This window comes from Gasterosteus aculeatus, chromosome 1 (genome assembly GCF_964276395.1).
Source record: "Gasterosteus aculeatus chromosome 1, fGasAcu3.hap1.1, whole genome shotgun sequence".
In the NCBI taxonomy this organism is placed as follows: domain Eukaryota; kingdom Metazoa; phylum Chordata; class Actinopteri; order Perciformes; family Gasterosteidae; genus Gasterosteus; species Gasterosteus aculeatus.
This window is the reverse complement of record NC_135688.1, coordinates 3003515-3023226: the sequence shown is the minus strand read 5'-3', so window position 1 is coordinate 3023226 and position 19712 is coordinate 3003515. Positions and strand designations below refer to the sequence as shown.

General features: G+C 47.3%; 5 protein-coding genes across 10 annotated transcripts; all 5 read right to left on the bottom strand.

Annotated features, from left to right (window-relative positions):
- Positions 1 to 187: 187 nt before the first annotated feature.
- tagln (transgelin) lies at positions 188 to 6213 on the bottom strand. Of its 2 annotated transcripts, XM_040184962.2 has the most exons (6): positions 5688 to 6213; positions 2314 to 2356; positions 1484 to 1672; positions 1135 to 1306; positions 918 to 1020; positions 188 to 802 (listed from the first exon to the last, which is right to left on the bottom strand). In XM_040184962.2, the coding sequence occupies exons 2-6, from the start codon at positions 2323 to 2325 to the stop codon at positions 664 to 666; spliced, it is 615 nt and encodes a 204-aa protein (XP_040040896.1). In that variant the 5' UTR covers positions 2326 to 2356; positions 5688 to 6213; the 3' UTR covers positions 188 to 663. The 2 variants fall into 2 exon arrangements, with proteins under 2 accessions (XP_040040896.1, XP_040040906.1); XM_040184972.2 differs by lacking the exon at positions 2314 to 2356 and having other exon boundaries at positions 5688 to 6031.
- A 1922-nt stretch (positions 6214 to 8135) lies between these two features.
- cbln18 (cerebellin 18) lies at positions 8136 to 10459 on the bottom strand. The gene is made up of 7 exons (XM_040174099.2): positions 10308 to 10459; positions 9526 to 9625; positions 9194 to 9373; positions 8942 to 9097; positions 8754 to 8842; positions 8564 to 8644; positions 8136 to 8444 (listed from the first exon to the last, which is right to left on the bottom strand). Exons 2-7 carry the CDS (start codon positions 9623 to 9625, stop codon positions 8310 to 8312), a joined length of 741 nt encoding a protein of 246 aa, XP_040030033.2. The 5' UTR covers positions 10308 to 10459; the 3' UTR covers positions 8136 to 8309.
- Positions 10460 to 12177: 1718 nt separating this feature from the next.
- On the bottom strand, positions 12178 to 13327 carry LOC120822058 (complement C1q-like protein 4). Its single transcript, XM_040181406.2, has 4 exons — positions 13230 to 13327; positions 13029 to 13112; positions 12789 to 12929; positions 12178 to 12690 (listed from the first exon to the last, which is right to left on the bottom strand). The coding sequence occupies exons 1-4, from the start codon at positions 13276 to 13278 to the stop codon at positions 12257 to 12259; spliced, it is 708 nt and encodes a 235-aa protein (XP_040037340.2). The 5' UTR covers positions 13279 to 13327; the 3' UTR covers positions 12178 to 12256.
- Positions 13328 to 14044: 717 nt separating this feature from the next.
- Positions 14045 to 15420, bottom strand: LOC120816500 (cerebellin-3). The gene is made up of 4 exons (XM_040172145.2): positions 15300 to 15420; positions 14916 to 15011; positions 14686 to 14826; positions 14045 to 14596 (listed from the first exon to the last, which is right to left on the bottom strand). The coding sequence occupies exons 1-4, from the start codon at positions 15304 to 15306 to the stop codon at positions 14178 to 14180; spliced, it is 663 nt and encodes a 220-aa protein (XP_040028079.2). The 5' UTR covers positions 15307 to 15420; the 3' UTR covers positions 14045 to 14177.
- A 652-nt stretch (positions 15421 to 16072) lies between these two features.
- ftr86 (finTRIM family, member 86) lies at positions 16073 to 19657 on the bottom strand. 5 transcript variants are annotated; one of them, XM_040172086.2, is made up of 10 exons: positions 19005 to 19657; positions 18574 to 18669; positions 18228 to 18461; positions 17971 to 18133; positions 17813 to 17893; positions 17659 to 17730; positions 17429 to 17464; positions 17281 to 17346; positions 16995 to 17197; positions 16073 to 16479 (listed from the first exon to the last, which is right to left on the bottom strand). In XM_040172086.2, the coding sequence occupies exons 1-10, from the start codon at positions 19512 to 19514 to the stop codon at positions 16144 to 16146; spliced, it is 1797 nt and encodes a 598-aa protein (XP_040028020.2). In that variant the 5' UTR covers positions 19515 to 19657; the 3' UTR covers positions 16073 to 16143. The 5 variants fall into 5 exon arrangements, with proteins under 5 accessions (XP_040028020.2, XP_040028027.2, XP_040028037.2 ...); XM_040172093.2 differs by having other exon boundaries at positions 17665 to 17730; XM_040172103.2 differs by lacking the exon at positions 17429 to 17464.
- Positions 19658 to 19712: the final 55 nt, after the last annotated feature.

Genomic DNA, 19712 nt, shown 5'->3' with positions numbered 1-19712 from the left:
CTCTTAAACCAGTTTTTTTGTAGTAACTTATCAACAAGGCCCATCCCTCGCGTTACACAAAACTGAAGCTTTATATATTCAAATTAATTTATGCAGACCACTGAAAGAGATGCAATTTCTTTTGAAGTAATTATTTCCCAGAAAAAGTCCAACTGAATTACCAAAGATCACAAAGTCAATTCAGAAATGTATTTCAAAGTCATTATTTAATAAGACAATGTACAAAAATATCAGCGCTGATACAGCAGGCGTAGCATTGTGGGATGTGAGAAAAACTAACAGGGAACAATATTGTAAATGTGGGGATGTAATAGTCTGGAAAAAATATTCTTCTGTAAGTTACGTGGACACAGATCAAAATTTCAAATTTCACTAAAATCTAAGAAACAAATTCCATAATTCAAACATTTTTTTTAAATTAAGTATCAGAGATGAGATGGTCAGTTGTGGCACATTGTCATCCTGTTTTTACCTCCAAGGCATTGGTCATTCGGTTACTTTCTTTCCGCTTAAGACTACAAAGATTGTACTGGTCCTTTTTCTGCAGTGGGGAGGACAAAGCATGGTGACGATCACCAGTGCAAGCGTAAACATAAGGGGCTCTGGGACACGTGTCGAGACCGGGGGAAGTGGAGGGGTATCTGTGGCTCAGTGGTTCATTTTCTACAGGATCTGTCGGGACCTTCCGTAGCTCATGCCCTCCTGGGAGGCTCCCTTATTTGACCCCATCTGTAGACCGATCACATTTTTCCCCGCCTTCAGCTGGTCGTCGCTAAAGTCCCGCTTGTTCTCCTGGGATTTCCTGCAACGCATTGTTTGAAAAGAAACGTCGCTGAACAATAGACCTTAAACTGCAGTGGTGCCTCATTCTAATTGGAGGTAGACAGAGCGGTTGACATTTCATGTCTCGGACTCACTTGAAGAACCAGTTGGGGTCTCCTTTGTATGTGCCTTCGTCCTTGGTGAAGGCCAAGCTTCCCAGAGCTGACAGAGTCCTCTGCACCGCCGCCAGGTCCTTACCTGTCCGCCCCGGCCAAACACACGTTATGGATTGTCCACTCCGTCATCACTCACATTACCATCCTTCCACTTGTGCGTCATCATATCAAACGAACCACGAAAAGCTTCCCTCACCTTCCCAAAGGTCCACGGTCTGGAACATGTCGGTCTTGGTGACGCCGTACTTCTCCGAAGCGTTGAGGAACTGGGAGATCTGCTCCATCTGTTTGAAGGCTGCGGTGGAGCTCTGGATCTTCTTCACGGGTTTGTCTCCGGTGAACAGACTGTTGATCAGTTCGCTGAGGACCTGAAGTGCGGAAAAAATGGAGGATCAACACAAATATCGTCTCGTGTCGTCTCTCATCAAACTTCCATTTTTGTTGTTTTGGCATTATATGAAATGCTTTGTTTTCCTATATTCATTTTGACAGAGGATCATTTTTTGTTATATTTTTGACATTTTTGATAAAATATCTAGACTCACACATCCGTCTTTCAGCCAGGCCTGGAAGCCCAATTTGCCCGCGTCTGGCTTTCCCACACCGGCGCCACACTGACGGCTGATCCACTCCACCAGGATCAGCTCCAGCTCGGGGTCGTACTTGCTGTCGATCTTATCCTGAACATGCCGGCTCATACCGAAGGCGGGACCTTTGTTAGCCATGCCGACTCCCTGGGACAGAGCGGGAAATTAGGGAGAGCGATTCAAAGAGAGTCGCAAAAAAACAACCTTCTGGAAAAAATATGAGAGCTTCGTAAACGTGACAATCCGTGGTCGGATCTTCAGTGGAATCATCCGTCTGCAATCTTGAGAATACAAAACGGAACGTACACTTATGACCAGACTCACTTACTGTTCTCTTTTGGTCCACAGATGTTTTTTTAAGGCGATACAAGCGGATGTTAACATTGCTGTGCTGTTGCACCAACATGCATCGCTGTACAAATAATCTACACACTCAGATACTCCTTGCACATAACACACTGTACATCATATGCAACACATGCAAGTCAAAAGCGTGCATGTAAGCGTATGCGCAGCGCTTTGAACCCCTTTTTCCCAGAACAGTGGCGTTGACAGCGTTGTGTCTCCTACTGCACGTCATTTAGCCTCACCTGGACCCGTGTCCGAGGACAAAGTGGCGTGCATTGGGAGCTCTACATCAGCATTTGCATATCACAAACACACAGTCGCTCTTTTTCTCCCCTGGTGTCAACACATATATCATTCTTTTTTTTGTCTTATGCCTTTAGGCCGACAGCCAAGTGCAAAAAAAAGAAACCCATGTCAAAGTGCTGTCTGCACCATCCAACCTTTGTTGCCATCTCGATGTCAGGTCGGTTCAACTTCCTGTTCCTGGGGAGGTTCAAGGATTAAAGGTTAAAACCCAGGAGACGAGTGAAGGAGGCTCATCACTGGGATTGGATGGGCCACAAGTGGTCACATGATTTTTACCAGTCGGTAGTAATATTCCTTCACTGTAAGACTGCAGTGTTGTAGGTCATTTTATGTGTTAGGTTAATCTGTCTCATAATGCTGACAACACCCAAACATGCGCTTTCTTTATTAGATTTCCCTTTTCTTCATTTCCTTCCTTCGTTGCTCCCTTACATCCTTCCCTCCTTTTTCCTCTCCATACCATTCTTCAACAAATCTTCAACAGGCCACGTGACCCAGTAAACTTGTAAATACAAAGTTTTCTCTCCAAGTTCCCTCGGTAAACATTAGTTCTCGGCCTCAGTCTCTAGTCTCAAATGTGCCGTGAGGCTGATTTAGTGCATCAGGGTCCATTCAGAGCCAAACGGACCGTAAAGCGGAGTATTATTCAGGGAGGGGCTGGCTTGTGACTGACGTTTATAAGAGCTTTCGCGTGACTGCTGCAGCTGGAAATGATCCAATCAGAGTCTGATTTACTCTCATGATAAGTTCCAGGATTTAATGGTCGAGAGGTATTTCTGACCGTGCGGTAATGGTAAACAAAGCACTTGTGTACTTGTTCCACCACACAGACCCACTGCATGTCAGAGTCTGCAGGTCAACGGGTTCCTGCCCAGAAGCGTCTGCAGAGTTTTACCACCGACCCCGAGTACTATTCTCTGGCCACACAAAACCAAACACACATGCCGGGCAACGCGCTCACTTACACACAACCACAAGTTTAGACACTATTATTTTATCTTCATATGACTCTGTTTCCTTCTCACTGGGACACACACACACACACTCTCTCATACCCGCTTGTTATTCCCACCGACGTTCGTCATTACACAATCATTATCACCAAGCCATGTTTTTCCATTGGCCTCTGCTTCTTAACCTCATATGTGGACCACAATTTTAAATCAAACGTATTCGACTCATGGCAGGGAAAGAAACAGGAATTGTGTAAACCACATGAACTCACTGGCTTCTAATGTCTCGTTAAGAGAAGAGATTTTAAGAGGTCAAGTAAGTGCGTCAGGGTCTGGTCTCTATTTCTGGTATTCGTGGGTATCGAGGGACCTTTTGTTATCCTTGGGACTCGGCCCAGACTCAATAACTCAGAACTATCCGCCAAACAAGCTCCTGTGCTGTCTGGCTGTTTCTCCTTAATATTTAAAGCAGAGCTCACATCATCATTGCACACTGAATCAGACCCAGCTGGGTTAAAGTCACTCTATGAAACATTATGTTTTAAGTGAGGGATGCCGCATTAAACTCTGTAACCTTTCATATCTTTGCTACAGCTGTTTATACAATTATTCCTTGTACAAGTTATCTAAGTACTACTGCATTTGGTAGTACAAAAGATACGTCTACTGCTGTGAACTACCACTACTGCACCAACAAAATCAATAAATCCATGTAGACAATCAGTCAATGCAACTGCTACTGCTACTATTAATACTTTTTTAGTGCTGTAGGTTAAAATATTTAAAAACAGAAAAACCTTGGTGGTAGTGAGAGATTCATTACTAAAACTGACTTAAATAACTAAAGAAACATCACAACATATTTGAGGTTCTTCAAGAAACCCCCGAAAACAAAATGAGATTTCCCTCATTTCCAATTGGGTCTCAAAGTAAAGTAAGATGAGGTTCTTGGAGGAACCCCCAGCAACCTAAAGGCCACTACACTGGAAAGCACCTTTCTCCAGCCCACAGCTTCTGGAGGAACCTGATTTAAATGTGAGTGAGGATTCAAAGAAAACTCCTTCAGTGCTGTTTCCCACAAACATGACTTCATCCCCTCAGTCCCTCCCTGCGTCCGTCTCCATTGTGTCATGCTCTGTTTCTCCATCACCATGGCAAAGCAGGAAAGGAGGCCTGTGCCAACAGCTCGGGAGGACGTGGCCTCAGGCGGCCTCGCCTCCTCCACAAGTTAACCGGCCCCACCACATAATGATCTATAGACTGCCTGGGACCTGGTAACGGTCCCTGTGATGGTTGCATCTCGCAGAGGTTGTGGGGTTGTAAAACAGCCAATGGGACGCTCTCTCTCTCTCTGTAGCTCCATCCTCTTCTCTCTCGTGTCTCTGGTTTGGAACCTGCTTCTTTGCTCAGACGTGCCAGACTTTTACGAGCGCCGAAAAAGCTGCCAAGACCCTCCCGACGTTCGGCTCATTCTTCCGGGAAGCTCAACAGCTGGCGTGCGTGTGTGCAATGAAGTATCGCTGCGGTTGGTTCCTGTTCTGTCTTGTCCGTGTGCCGATTGCCGCTGGAGATTGTGTCGTCTGCTCTTGTTGTTGTTGCTGCTTGGAAGCTAAACTGCCCACTTGTCCACTTCCCCCCGGCCTGAGGCGTTCACTGGAATCACTGGGTGTGTCTTTTAACAGCAAGTTCTCAATACAAAATGATTTTATAAAGAAAAACCTTTTGGCCGAAAAGAGGTTTTGCTGATTCCTCTTCTCAGGGCTGCAGACTTCTCCGCCTTGTTTTCACAACCCAACACCCCTGCAGCCCGTTTTCACCTCACCGACTCCTCCCATCGCCTCACTTGACCTGTCTTGCCCCTCACGTGCAGGTGATAAATCGCTTTTATTTGTTAAGTACACCCGTGTGTCGCAGTTTGAGGGCCGGATGCTGTGTCTGTCTGCGTGTCGGTGCTGGTTGGAAGTTATGCTTTGGAATATCACAGGCGTCCGTGTTTGGAGGTCGATTATTTGCTTGTGCAAATAGGAGTGTTGATACGGACAGAGATATGGCAGCGCGTCAGGCGCCACCTTCCTGCTTCACCCTCGCCTGACTTCACTCGGACATGTTAACCCCCAAATAACGTCTTAATCGGTCACTGTGAACAACAGTGGGAGTCAGCTGGTGTTTAACCAGGCCGCGTGACAACAACAGCAGTTTTTAGCAATTGATTGTTACAAAACTGAATAACACTCGATCGATCACATGAATCTAATTATCACAGACATCGAGACACACACAAAGGATTTAATACAGCAGTAAATACTCATATCATGAGTCATCATATGACATACGTATATGTGATATCTATTATTCTATTTAAGTCTAGTTGCTTACAGACCTCGTCCTTGGACCTTTGGATGATTAAATCGCTCAAAACACGTAAAATAAAGAATATAGGAACCAAAGAAGGTCTCAAAACTAACTGAGAAGTCTATGGAGCCGTTTCCTACCAAATGCCCCAAATCTGGTTCAGGAGCGTCTTATTTTGAAATGCAAAAGACGAGTATACTCACTGTGAAGCAATAGGTGAGCTCTCTGCTGGCTAGGAGTGCAGCGTGCAGGGTGGAGTGTGGATGCTCGACTGAGTGTTTGTATGTCTGCGTCGCAGGGACCTCCCTCTCAAAAGTGCCGGCTTAAAAGGAGCAGATGAGGGGAGATGACTTCACCAGTCCACATAGAGAGGGAGCGAGGGAGGAGGGAGTGTGTAGGACAAATAGGAGGGACAAAGAGAAAGGGGAGAGGGGAAAAAAAGGAAACTTCATCCATAAAAGGGCACGGCCTTTCAGCAGCTCCCTTACGCTGGCGTCTGCTTTGGGAGTCCGGCCTTATTTGGGTAGAGCTGCTCCATGCAGGAGCCGGGACAGCAGCCAGGCGGCGGCGGTTGGTTTTGGTCGGCAGGAATTCTCCAAATACCTTCGCCACATCCCCGCCCGTCGGAGGATGACGGGCCGAGGTGGAGATTGTGACTTAAAGGCACCGGAGGAAGAGGGAGAGAGAGCGATGGGATGCAGGGGAGTTATGGCAACAAAAAAAAGACTCTTTCGTTCAAGGTTGCTGTGCATCGTGGAGGGGAGGAAGAGGAGATGTAGGAGGAGGGAGTGAGAGGGAGTAACAGAGTCACCATCATTCAGCCAGATAACTCCATGTAAGTCCTGGTGCGTCAGTAGCGGCACCCAGACTGTGTGTGTGTCACTCATCACCTTTCCATCACGTCTTCATGCCCATGCGTCGCTCTTTGGCAGCGCGTCAGAGGGGTCAGACGTACGTTTGCAGCTGGCTTCACTCCCGCAGCAGAAAGTCAGAAGTTAGACGGATCGCAGTCGAGATGTCAGACCCATGTGTAGCCACTCTTCAACCTCTGGCTTGTACACATTTTTTAGTTGTGCCGCACAAACACACAAGCCTGCATCGTCGGGCCTTTTGCAGTGGTCAACATCTGTCTCGTATTAGAGGTGTTATTGCTTTGTGCTATTAAGAAACTAACCTCGCCAATATCACAAAATACTTCTTTCTTTTTAACACGTTTAGTCTCATTGGTTGTTACATTTTGGCTCATTTTTTAGTGATCATCTCATCCCATCATCTGTAACTGGGAACCAAGCCAGATGTTTGTTGGTGCACAAAAGTTGCAGTGGACCGTGACTGCAGTCGACTGAGGAAAACTACAGAGGATTTGTATTCAGCTCTGACTAACACGCTGCAGCCACACATAATTATGTTCCCTTTCCCTGAAGTAAAATTAGGAATGTAGGACTTTATCTTGCAAAGTCATGATGAAATACAGACATTTTTAGTACACAAAAATATCTAATTTCCTTTTGTAAAGATTCACCCCCTCAAGAATGAATTGAAATCCTTTTGTTAATCCCTCACCTTTCCTCCACGTGCTATTTATTATCAATGACAGATACATACAGTGTATAATAGGATACTTTGTGTATTATACAGGTGAAACTAGTCAATGTCACGTAATTAAAACTAAGTTTTTAATTAGTTAGTTGCTGTTATTTTGATAGAGTAGAGATATCGTAGATTACAGTGTTGTGTTAGCAAAATCAATGACAGTATTTTACAGTAATTCTACAGTAAAGTATTTCTGTGCACCCTTGCTCAGTCTTTCTGCGCTCCTGTGAGTTTAGATAACGGAGGGTAGAAAACAAAGATGTTTGGAAATACTTTTTTTGTCACGAACGGGTCGGTGGAGACAGGACTCAAACGCAGAGTTTGAAAACAAAAAGGGACTTTAATAGTCAAAATTCTAAAAAAAAGCAAAACGCACACAGGAACCAGGAACAGGCAAGACACTGAGGGTTGGACATTCAGGACTCACATTGACATTCAACATTCAGGATTGAACAAAGGACACATGACACACAGGGTTTAAATACACCGGGAAGTGCAGGTGATTGGACACAGGTGGAAACAATCAGACAATCACAGGGGACGACAGGACAAGACAGGAAGTGAAGTTAACCTAGGAAACTACAGAATAAAACAGGAACCAAAACCCAAACCATGACATTTTTAGTGTAGATAGTGTTTTTGTTGTGCCATTAACCCCCAAAATCCACCTGCCTGCTAATCCAACCCTAACCTGGATGGAGCTCATATTTAACGGACGGATATCATGGGGCGTTTATTATAATTATTCCTTTGAAGTAGCAACACGTCATTCCTTCCTGGTCGCTCAGTCGGCTCCTGAGAGCCCGAAGCTGCTCCTACGTCATGTGTTTATTCAACTGAAGGAATTCACAGCCCGTCTGTGGTGTGTATTCATTTTGTCATAAGCTTCCATTAAAGGAAGTTGTTTACAGAGTTGTGCTCATGGGCCAAAACTAGCGGCGTAATAATGTTATTAAATCATCGCAACAGACTGCTACCTATTTCCATTAATGGTCTATGTGTCTGTCAATGTGTGTCTGTGGCAAGTACATAACAAATTAATAAACGAAAAGCACATCGCCTGTCAAATTAACTTTTATTATCTCCAAATCAAAAAACGTCACACTTTTGTGGTTGTCTATTTGCATGCATGTGTATGTGAACATGCAAATGCAAAGACGTAAGTGTGCACCACGCTGTACATCAAGGCCTGCGTACTTATTTATGTTCATGACCTGGACTCTGGAGGTTTATTACATGTAGTCACCAGTGTCAGGGTACAGTATGTAACCGGTAAAGATATTGAACGGTTGTTGTGTGCAGAGCCTCCTCCCAGACATCAGCTCGATGTAGACCTGGTCGCCTCTCTCCAGCTTCAGCACCACCACCTGAGAGACGAGACAGGAGTCATGCCAGCTTTGGTGTCTCCTGTGTGGTACTTTTTTTTATCACCGTTTAAATCGCCTTCATTCGCTCTTGTTAAACTGTTTTTTTTTGTGTGTTTTACGTGATTGGCGTTGTCTTCAAAGTCTTCTCGGTTGTTCTCCCACACGCTGGCCTCCACCACGCCGTTCCTCATCAGCTGGACCTGCATCAGATACGACAAGACACGCGATGAAGACCTGCGGTCGCCGTGCGAGTGAAGCCGCAGAATGTGCTCAGAGATATATTCGTGGAGCCCATTCGGTGGGGTTTACTTTATAGTAGAGGCTCTCGTTCTCCAATACGCACGAGTGGACCGTAAAGGAGAAGACATAAACACCGGCACAAGGAGCAGTGAAGACACCTGGAGGGGGTGAGGGAGGAGTTAAGCATCATTAAATGGTAAAGCTCACTAAGCAAACATGTGTGTGTGTGTGTGTGTGTGTGTGTGTGTGTTTCCTACCCAACGCAGGGTTGTATCCGTTAGCATCGTTAAGAGTGACATTGGAGTAGGGGATCGGCACGTTGGTGCTGAAAGGACCAAAGCATTGTGGATCGGTCCCGGAACTCACGCGAGCGCCTGGATTCATGATGGCTTCGAAGGCAACCCTGCTGTAATCTGAGAGGAAAAGAGAAAGAGATTTATTTATACACGAAAAGGCCCCAAAAGAAGATATTCTGTGTGTGTTTGTGTGTGTGTGTGTGTCGCCTTCACCTGTGAGCTTTTGCACCTTTTTTTCCAGCGACATGACATCACGCATCAAGTATTTAATCCTGTGGAAGGAATCCTCCTCTAATTTGAACATTCCGTCGGCTGCACAGCAGCAGCCGGGCTGCTTCTGGAAGGCGCAGCCGCAGTTCCACTCGCCGCACGGCAGAGACCCCTGCCACTCCCCTGGGCGGGGGCGGGGGATCGAGGGAGAAAACAAAAGAAAGGGGGAGACGTGAGAGACACATGTGGGCGGCGAGGCGTTGGCCTCAGACGTACGGCTGACGGGTGACGTGCGGGTGCGTGCGGGGGGACGGGGGTGAAGCGTGTCGGCTTACTTGCGGCCTCCGTCAGCAGCTGGATGCCGGCGGACTGCAACTGGCCACGACCGCAGAGAAACTGCAACCCCAACAGGAGCAAAAGGGGTAATACAACCATCTGGGGAAGAAATGAGTCGGTTACGGGTCAATATGCACCAAAAGCAGAAAGGATGACGGCTGAGAGCAGTGGAACGGGGAGTTAAATTGCACTTGACGACTGCTGTTAAATGTTCTGTTCAGGAAATTTGACTCTGTGGTCACAGAAACGTGTAATAACTACTTTCACACTTCATCCCCTTTGGGCCTATTTTGGTGTCCAATATGCAAATAATAATATATATAATAAGAGCAGCCACTTCGACTGAAGAACCCGGGTTCAACGATCTGCAGGACATTATGTTCATTTAAATGACAATTGAATGTTTGTTTTAACCAAGACTTTCATTTGAAGAAGAATTGGCCTGGATTTAATAGTAAATGCCTGGCAGCTGCTGGTAAATCTGCTCTGAATGAGTAAATGAGTGTAAAGAACATGGCAACAAGTTAACTAGTGGCTGTTAAAGGCACTCAAACATCCAGCATCTGGACTTATTGTAAGTCGCTTTGGATAAAAGTGTCAGCTAAATGGCATGTAATGCAATGTAATGATCTCTTCACAAAAGCTTTAATTGTTACATAGAATAAGCATTGTTAAAAAGATAATCCAATAAGCCAGTATAAGTAAGTAAGTATAGTATAGTATAGTAAGTATAGATAACACAACTGACTTAATTTAACACAGATTTAAAACATAAACTTACTGTTTGTTCTTCCTCTCTCTCCTCGGCCTGATCGACTACGTGAAGTTCTTGTGAGTTCTGAGCTGGGGATGGTTTTAGTTTCTCGTTGATGCACGTTGACGGGATCGTCCCCTTTAGGGGGCAGAAAGGACGCCTCCCCACAGGTAGACACACACACACAGGTGTCGCAGCCAAACACCAGCCCTCCCCGTTCCCACCACGTGGAGGGGTCACGTGACCAAAGGGTTCGACCTAGTTGCACCTTTCAGCCCCTGTTTATTTGGAGGATGGTGATGGCCCTTATTAGCACAAAAGTGTCGGATTGCCATCGTTCCGGAGGACGACGCCTGCCCCCAAGCGTTGATCTGGAGAGCTTTGTCGTCAGGGTGTAATGGACAAAAGAAGGAGGCGGGAAGACGTAATCGCTTCATTCATCGAGGAGAACAAAATACGGCGTCACCCAGTTCTCATAGTGAGATAGAAGGAGCAGAGGGCGAGATGGCAGCGATACCATCTCGTCCTATTTACAGCGGTTGGGAACGCTTTGTCACTTCCGTCGTGTACAAACGCAGGATTCATTTCTGTAGCCTATGAGGATGTTATCGAAGGAGAAAAGGAGGTCACGTTTCAAGGAGGAGCTGTTGATGCTAACTGCTCTTCTCCGGGGACGTTTATTCTTCTCATTGATTTAATCCGGTGTGACCCGTGTTAATTAATACTTTCATGTGAGGTCATGATATTGTGTTGGGGAGTTTGCTCCGTCAGCACTGTCGCCGTTAGCAATGAGCCGGCTGAGGAGGTCAAGGTTGAATTTGATCGTCGGTGTTTAGTTCGGTAAGTGTGTCAGGGGAATAAAACGTTCCCAGTAAGCCCTTCATGAGTAAGGTGAAAGGAACCAGGAACCGTACGTTCACAATGTTCCTGTGGCCAGTTTGAGTTGTTTATTTGAAAAGCCTTTTTGACTCACTCAAAGCAACCTCTGCTGTGGCCTTCTGTGCTTAAAATTACAGTGTGAATAAAATCGTATGACATTTTTACACATGTTTAAACAACTCGTCAGCTCGTCTTCCGGCTGTCAATCATCTCTACGTGTTGTGTGTAACCTAAATATGCACCGTCATCTGTTACTGTCTCTGTTCCTCCGCTAACAGATAGCGGTGACGGTGCATTTTTGGTCTTTTCATAAACAGGCCAACAGACCTTTTTTCCAGGGACGCTCGCTTCCTCATTGTTTGGACCTACAGACGATCACAACTCAATATGGGAGTTATCCATGAGAAAAGGAGACAATGATGTGAGGAGGCATGCTAGGTTAGCCGCGGCTAGCAAGACCGCCAGTGCACGCGGTGCTGTTTTTGGTGTGTTGCTCGGAAAGGTTTGTTAAACATTGTTGCAGCAGAGTTCAGGCATTATCATGTGTATTATCATGTCATTATTTTATTATTCATCAGTCTACTCTAGTCCAAAAATAAAATAATCTCATTTTGCTCAAATTAAAACTCATTCATAGTTTATCTGTTGGCTTCTAAGTCTCTTTGGATAAAAGCGTCTGCTAAATGACCTGTAATGTAATAAATGTTGTGTCTTTTTAATGAAATCCACAGCTTCTCACTGATTGTTGTTCATGTGCTACAGAATTAGTATTATTATTATTTTTATTTTTTTTATCATTTCATGTTGTTCAGAAGCAATTGCGTTTCACAGGGTCACTGAAACTCTAAATAAATGAATTTATTTAAGAAAATAACTAAATGTGTTGTCAAAACGTTGTCAGTTCCCCTATAAATGGTAAACAAGACGTGGTCTGTCATAAATAGACAGCAAAGCAATTGTGCTTTGCTCAATAACCCTCCATCTCCAGTTAAAAAAAAACAACCAGAACACCATCTGCTTTGTTTAAGGCCACTTTTATTCCCTTGTGTCAGCACAGGCACATCGAGTGAATCCAAACGCGGGGAACCGCCGCGCGGTCACTCGGTGGGATACAGCAGGAAGCCGCTGAACGTGTTGAAGTGGCCGCCGTCGCCGCAGAGGGAGCACCCGACGGGCAGGCTGACGGCCACCTTGTCCCCGGCCGCCAGGTGCAGGGCCAGGACCGCGGACGCGCTGTCCTCCTGGTCCTGCGCGTTTTTCTCCCGCGCTGCCGCCACCGCGCGGCCGTTGACCAGCAGGTCGGCGCACGCGGCCAGGGGCACCCCGGGCGCACCGGCGTCCCCGAACGCGGTGAGGGCCAGGCTGTAGACGCCCGACTGCGCGGCGGTGAAGACGCCGCTCGCCGGGCTGTAGCCGCCGCCCACGTTGACGAAGACGTGCTGGTAGGTGACGAGCTTCTCGGCGGCGAAGGGGCCGAAGCAGAAGAAATTGGGTTGGTCGGTCAGCGCGACGGAGAAGGCGCAGCGGCTGCCTGGAGGTGGAGGCAAAAGCAGAAGAAAGTGGGACGTGGGAGGCTCTTTTATCACACTTGCACCTGCATTTTTATTTTATTTTATTTTTTAAACTCACCTTCGATCTTCTCCAAGCTGCGCTTTGCTTGTGCGTATTCCTTCTCCAACGCGTTCAAAGTCGTGTTAAAGTACGTCGACATTCTGTTCACCTCTTTCAACATGAAGCAGCATCCACAGGAACCTCGGTCCGTGATGCACCCTGAACACAACACACACACACACATGAGAGGAAATGCACACACACACACACACACACACACACACACACACACACACACGCACGCTGATTGTTCCTCACCGCTGCCTGGCACGTCTGGAGGCCCCCCAGGGTTAACCCACCCGTATGGAAGGGCCGAATGCAGCAGACAGATCATCACAACAGCTGGGGGGGGGGGGGGGGGGGCAGAAGGGGCAAAGGCGTCAACCATCAAGCAAAGAAGCTTCACACCAGTCCCTTGTATTGCTGTGTATCTCTTTACTGTGCGGTATGAAGTCTCACCTCTCATGTTGACGGCTTCAGATGGATGGAGGGTGTGAGGAAGTAACATGGGTATATATTTTTTTCTCCTTTCAGAGTCCCTCCCTTGTCGAGTTTTTTGTGTCATCCTCTTCATCGCTCCTCCTCATTTTATTTTTTTTTCTCCCTATTTGTTAACTGAAGACAAGTGGGACGCAGGTGGCTTGGCCTCCTACAAAGGCCCCCACACCCTGTGTGAATACAGCCCGCAGCGCTGCGGGATACTTTATTTATCTCATGTGGTACTCATCATTTTCTCAATCCTTTTATTTAACCACCTCCGTTGTCTATAGCGATATTCTGTATATATATATATATATATATATATATATATATATATATATATATTTCGAATACTAACAAACTTAATAATCTGTGAGCACCAGGTCATAGTGATTTTAGAAACTGCGGTTATATTATATATGGATGTGTTATAGGTCACATCTCATTTCTTGCTTTTAAAAAAGGACACTATATGTTTCAGGTAAATATAGACTGTCGCCTTTAAACACATATTTTAACAATGTTAAGTATTGGTTACTGCTGGTATTTAATCTGCCTGGATGATATGGCGTCCGGTTAAATCATCACTTTCTATGGGTGAGTGACCTCAGGTCTTTAATAGCATAGTTTAATAGTTTAGTATAATATAATAGTATAGTATTTACTAGTTTCATAATGTGGTTGAAAGGATTTATAACCCTAAAACATGCTTAAATGTTACTCATGTCAGCGGCAACACCTCTAACGTAAGCTTTGCTTTTATATCATCAAATACGACTCGGAATGCAAAACACTTGGTTTAAAGGTCTGGTTTATTTCACCTTCAGAAAAAACAACAATTGCCATCAACTTCCATCATAGCATTTCAACGCTGTTAGAAATCAACAACCGGGCCACATTGATGCTGCTGGAGCGGCTGGTGTCCACTCAGCACGGGTACAGCAGGAAGCCCGTGAAGGTGTTGAGGTGGCTCGAGTCGTCGCAGACCACGCTCCCTTTCGGCAGGACGACCGCCACCTCGTCCCCGGCCTTCAGCTTCACCGACACCACCAGGGTGGCGCTGTCCTCGCGGTCCCGGCTCTCCTTCTCCCGCAGCGCGCTCGCCGTCAGGCCGTTGACCGTCAGGTGCGCTCCGGCCCCCAGGGAGCCGTAGGCGGAGTAGACGGTGACGGCCAGGCTGTAGACGCCGGAGCGGGGGGCGGTGAAGCCGCCGGTGGTGGCGCCGTAGCCGTCGCCCAGGTTGAGGAAGACGTGCCGGTAGAGGACGCGCCGGTCGTCGGCGAACGGGCCGAAGCAGCCGTTGCCGCCGGCTTTGTCGAGGGCGACGGAGAAGGCGCTGCGGCTGGCTGGGAAAACAAATAAGAAACAAAGCAAATGAAAAGATCAACGGTTGTGTTTCTTTTGAGATATTTTCTTACGTTCTGAGGTTTCTCACCTCGCTTGTCGTTGAGGGCCATCTTTGCATTGGTCAGATTCTTGCTGATTTCTTCCACGGTCTTGTTGAAGAACCACTCCATCCTTTGCAACTTCTTCTGCATCAGACAGCAGCCACACAAGGTGGGGTCCGGAAGACACTCTGCACACACACACACACACACACGTATGAATACGGCAGCACATACAGATTCACTGAGCATTAATTGACTGAAGGGAACAAGCTCTCACCATCGGGTTGGACTGGTCGGGTGTCGGAGGCCCCGTTGTCCCAGCTGAACAGATTCTGACAAAAGGCTCCGTGCAGCAGACTCAACAACACAACAGCTGGTCAGTAAAACCGGGTGAAAAGATTTACATTAGTTGCTTTTCTCGAGCAATAATTCAACGCTGAATTACTGATTTTTAGTTAAAATCTTCAATTACAGAACATCCATTAAACGGGTCGCGTAACGCTTCTTCCCAAAAGCTGTTGGTTTTCAATCTTAACGTACATTACTTGAACCATGTAATCTCACCAAAGCATCCAGGAAGGCTTTGTGATATTTCTAATCCAAGTCAACTATAACACTTAAATATCAGGCGGCTGTAGTTGCAGCTCGTATCTGGTCTCACCTCGCATGTCAATGCCGTAAATGAAGACGGCCTCTAAAGGATGGAAGGTGGGTTGACTGATGGGGAGGCCGAAGTCAGGAATATATATTCCTCTGAAAGCCCCTCCCCTGTGACCTTATTATTTCCTCCTCTTCTGCCATCGCCCCTACTTTTGTTTTTTTGTCTTCCCTATCTGCCTTTATTCGTGTATAACTGGAGATGTCATTCTTTGTGACCAGAGGCTCTTATTTCAACAGGGCTTTGTTGTTGATGCCACCCAGGTATCAACGATCACCTGATATGAGGCCTTCTCTGTATGTGGAGTTCAGCCAAACATTGAGGTCCTTAAAGCTACTGCACAGATTCAAGTTTTTGTACATTATTTTCAGCCTTTAAATAGATGCTGCTGCCACTGCCTGGTCCAACCACTCTTTCCCTTTCCTTCTATTATAAGAGCAAACCCTAAAATCATGGTGGAAAAATGAGTGTTATTGTTCAGAAGATTGCGGGAAAATGATTTATTTTAACCTCAGTAAGCATTACTAATCATACATTACGAGCCATTAATATGATTGAAATGTGTGTTCTTTCCCTTAACGTCACTCTCTTTGCCCTTTAACTCCCCTTCATTCAATTTAATAAGGTGTGTCAAGACTTTGGACGGTGTATCCACTATAAATATATAAATATGCACTTTATTCAATGTAAATTGGATCAACTAAAGCAGGAACGAAAAGAACATCATTGAACACCAGACACTTTCTCTGACACTTCCATAATAAAAGAATCACACATTTCCAACCAAAGAAGCAGGTTTTATTAATCTAAGTGATATATATTTATATCAATCAATCACTTGTGCAACTTAATCCAATTGGCAAACAGTCACTGTAGAACCTACTCCTGTCCAGAACCTGAAGCCCGGGAACAGTGGGCCGGTGAAGTGGCTCTGGTGCTGGTGGATGAGGTCCGCTTGGTTGTGGGCGATGCGGTAAAAAGCCAGAACCCCCGTGTGCTGGTCCAGATAGACGCCGATCCGACGGGCCTTAGGCGAGCCCAGCGCTTTCTCCTGGCCGTCGTGCCAGAAGGAGAAGCCGGTCCCGGACCAGTACAGGCTCCAGGACTGAGCGTTGTGGCCCAGGCGGCTGCCGTCGTCAGAACCTTTACGCTCCATCTCCTTGTAGGCCAAGCCGATGGTGATCTGCAGGACGGAGAGGAGACTCGATTAGGGATCCGCTTTGTGCTAACGGCGACGTGCTAACAATGCTAATGTGTTGATTGTTGTCGATTAGCGTCAAAAGTGAACTGAATATTGTCTATGAAATCTGAACATATTTTGGTGAAAATCTGTATTTAAATTGGTTTAAGCAGTCCAGCTTTTTTTGACAGATTGCTGATTGATATGCGAAGGCGTCAAAGTCTGCGGTTTATTCAATTTTAGCCAATAGAACTTTCCAGCCTAAAAACCCCACAGCTGCTAGACGCAAATTTTGTACTTTAGATGCATATAGAAGTCTTTAATGCCTCCAAATGTATTTTGCACACTCACTTATTCACTTATTTGATGTTACGGCTTGATTCATGTTGCTCACTTTAGTCTCCTTTTGGGTTTTTTTACGTGTCTTTACTTTTGCTAAAAATGTTTACCGAGACCAAATAAATAAAATAAAAATATTTCACGAAGCCCCCGCCCCATTTCCCCACTGATGCATCCACCTTCTTTCCTGTCCACTCCACCTCCCAGTAGTACGGGCTCCCTGCCAGGGCCTCCTTGCAGAGAACCTGCCTCCAGAAAGTGAAGCGCTCCGGATGCTCTGGCAGGTTCAGGTTCTCCGCTCGCATCGTGGCCTTGCGACCGCCGTCCGACAGCTGCACGTGCCGGTACACCGTGTCGCCGTCCATGGTGGGTTCGAAGCGGACTGTGAGGGAGAGGATGAGTTTCAGGGAAGGTTTCAAGGCTTTGAAACAGCGTTTTAAAAAAAAAATTCTGTTTCAAACTCACATTTCAGCATTTCTTCTCTTGTCATCGGCTCCGGTTGGACGTGTTCCACTGTAGTTACAGTGGAGGCTTAGAGGGAGAAAGCAAATGTAATATATCAAACTTCTCTTTGTAATTAATCGACGAGGTTTCCTGATGTAGTTGTATTTACATTGAGGTTGACGAGGAGGGACGGGTGGAGGTGGCACTGAAGGTTCGCGTTCAGAAAGGTGGAGGCGGAAAGAAGAGAGCATTCAAACCTAATTAGATCCCAACTCCGTGAAATACAGCTTTTCTTGAAGGTACGCGAGACGTTTTATTGAAACCCTCGTGCTCTTAATAATTGACGCAGAGATACTTAAACGCCTTTAGGTCCATTTCTTTTGCGAGGTGCAGACGTACACTCACTTGTGAGGTTTCTCAAGGGACGTCGCGACGGTAGCAAAGGTGGAAGGTCACTCGTCGTCTCACACGCTACAGGACAGACGGGTTGAGTTGGTACAAGCGATTCATGAGGGCCAACAGTCAGAGCGAAAGGACGTTTAGGTTGTTGTACCTGTTTTAGGTGCGGTGGCCCGACCGCCGTCGTTAGCTGCTGCTGGACCGCCGTGAGTTGAAGCCCCGGAATCGGTATTCACTATCAGGAGAACGAAGGTTCAGACTCGCTGAAGAGGGGAAGCGGAAAGGACGAGGGAAGAGGAGACCGTCACTGACCTAATGTGGCGATCTTGGCCAGGCTGGTTTTGCACAGGTCCTGCGTCGACTCTTGCAGTTCTTTCATGGCCGAGCGGACGGAGGCCACCACCGCTTCCTCCTGGCTCAGTACGGACTCCCCCGGGGAACCCGCCTCACCCGGCGGCTCCATGACCAGGAAATTCTTGGGAACGAATGACACAAAAATGTATCGCCGTCGTCAATCGTTTGCCCGTCCTGAGCAATTCAAACGAAGCCCTTTGCGTCTCGCCCGCTACCTTCAAGAAGCAGATGTCGTCCTGCATGCCGGCCAGCCGGCTCAGCTCCTCGCTCTTCCAGCGCAGCGTCGCCACCTCCTGCTGCAGCCCGTGGACCTGCCCCTCCACCCGGCTGCCTAAGGCGGCCTCGTGTTTGCCGAGGGCCTCGCCGACCAGGGCGCCGGTCAGGGTCACGCTCTCGACGAGCTCCGCGAACACGTCCGTGCTCTCTTGCTTCAGGGCCTGCACCAAGGCCTGCGAGCGCAGAGAGGAGGGGGAGATTGTCAATGTGTGTGTGTGTGTGTCTGTATACAGGGAGACGTAGCTCAAAGAGGTTTGAACACAGACAAGCCGAACTGCTGCTCACCTTGTGTTGGCGGGCAGCATGTGGGAGCTCCGCCAGCCTCTTTGAGGTCGCCTGGATTCTCTTCTGTTGCTCCACCTGCATCCCAGCGAGCTCTTTCTAGACACACACACACACATCCGTTGCTTAGTGTAGACTGGTACAATATAGAAAATCGGCCGCACCCACACACTGCTCGACAGAAATGGACCTGTATTGTACAGTATTGCTTGGGTTATGAAACATTTGTGACGTCACAAAAAATCCCCATGATGACTTAAAGGACGAAAGTGGAACGTGCAGTAAAACCACATTCAAGTACTTCGAGTTCAGCTACATTCTGTAAATGTTACACAACGGGGTCTTTTATTCATCCACACCTCCTCACGAGGGAGGTGAATAAAAACTGCCTAAAGCACTGATAGCGTCCCCATGGGGACTTGTCCATTGCATACCTGCCTGTCCTTCCTCTCTTCGTGTGGTTTGCGCACACGATGTCCCTTGTGTCCATGCTGGCAGCACACCTCGCAGACGCACTCCATGTCCTCGCAGCAAAACAGGTCCAGGGCTCGGTTGTGTTGAGGGCAAGCCCCGGGGTCCTCCGTGGGAAGCTGAGGGTACACGCCGCCCTGTCGCGTCTCTCTAGCCGGCAGGACCTCCAGGTAGATGGGCATGGATGGCGGGGCAGAGGAGATGGTGGTGGAGGACCTGTGCTGCAGGCTTTTGGTTCTCAGCTGGTCTATGCACTCGGCGAGCACCGTGCTCTTGGCCAGGGAGGGTCGAGGGTTGAAGACCTGCCGGCACTGGGGGCAGCTGCACTGACCCTTGCGGTCTTTCTTGTCCCAGTGGCTCTGGATACAAGCCAAGCAGTACGAATGTCCACACGGCAGCGTTGCCGGGTCCTTCAGGGTGTCCAGGCATACCGAGCAGACAAAGGTCTCCTCTTCTGACCAGGCAGAGGCCATGTTGGGGAGCTGGGTTTCTAGAAGAGGCCAGACCTGGGTGAACGGACAGCCCGAAAGGATACTGGTTTGCGAAGGTTAGAGAACTTCTGTTCAGTTGAAAGGAAATTCTGAAATGGCAGCTCATGTGAAACTCACACTGCTTAAAAAAACGAGGCAGTCTGAGCTCCGGCGGGGCTGGTAAAACTGGAAGGGTGAGGA

Coding starts and splice junctions, on each gene's coding strand:
- tagln (XM_040184962.2), bottom strand. Junction 1,307..1,483: donor CCTGGCTGAAAGACGGATGT/GTGAGTCTAGAT, acceptor TCCGCACTTCAG/GTCCTCAGCGAACTGATCAA. Junction 803..917: donor GACCCCAACTGGTTCTTCAA/GTGAGTCCGAGA, acceptor AATGCGTTGCAG/GAAATCCCAGGAGAACAAGC.
- cbln18 (XM_040174099.2), bottom strand. CDS start 9,625: ATGGTTGTATTACCCCTTTTGCTCCTGTTGGGGTTGCAGTTTCTCTGC. Junction 9,098..9,193: donor AAAGGTGCAAAAGCTCACAG/GTGAAGGCGACA, acceptor TTTTCCTCTCAG/ATTACAGCAGGGTTGCCTTC. Junction 8,445..8,563: donor TTGAAGACAACGCCAATCAC/GTAAAACACACA, acceptor CTCGTCTCTCAG/GTGGTGGTGCTGAAGCTGGA.
- LOC120822058 (XM_040181406.2), bottom strand. CDS start 13,278: ATGTTACTTCCTCACACCCTCCATCCATCTGAAGCCGTCAACATGAGA. Junction 13,113..13,229: donor TGAAGCCGTCAACATGAGAG/GTGAGACTTCAT, acceptor CCCCCCCCCCAG/CTGTTGTGATGATCTGTCTG. Junction 12,691..12,788: donor CAGCTTGGAGAAGATCGAAG/GTGAGTTTAAAA, acceptor CTCCACCTCCAG/GCAGCCGCTGCGCCTTCTCC.
- LOC120816500 (XM_040172145.2), bottom strand. Junction 14,827..14,915: donor CCGACCAGTCCAACCCGATG/GTGAGAGCTTGT, acceptor GTGTGTGTGCAG/AGTGTCTTCCGGACCCCACC. Junction 14,597..14,685: donor GGCCCTCAACGACAAGCGAG/GTGAGAAACCTC, acceptor TTGTTTTCCCAG/CCAGCCGCAGCGCCTTCTCC.
- ftr86 (XM_040172086.2), bottom strand. CDS start 19,514: ATGGCCTCTGCCTGGTCAGAAGAGGAGACCTTTGTCTGCTCGGTATGC. Junction 17,465..17,658: donor GAGAAACCTCACAAGTGAGT/GTACGTCTGCAC, acceptor GCGAACCTTCAG/TGCCACCTCCACCCGTCCCT. Junction 16,480..16,994: donor TGGAGTGGACAGGAAAGAAG/GTGGATGCATCA, acceptor TCCGTCCTGCAG/ATCACCATCGGCTTGGCCTA.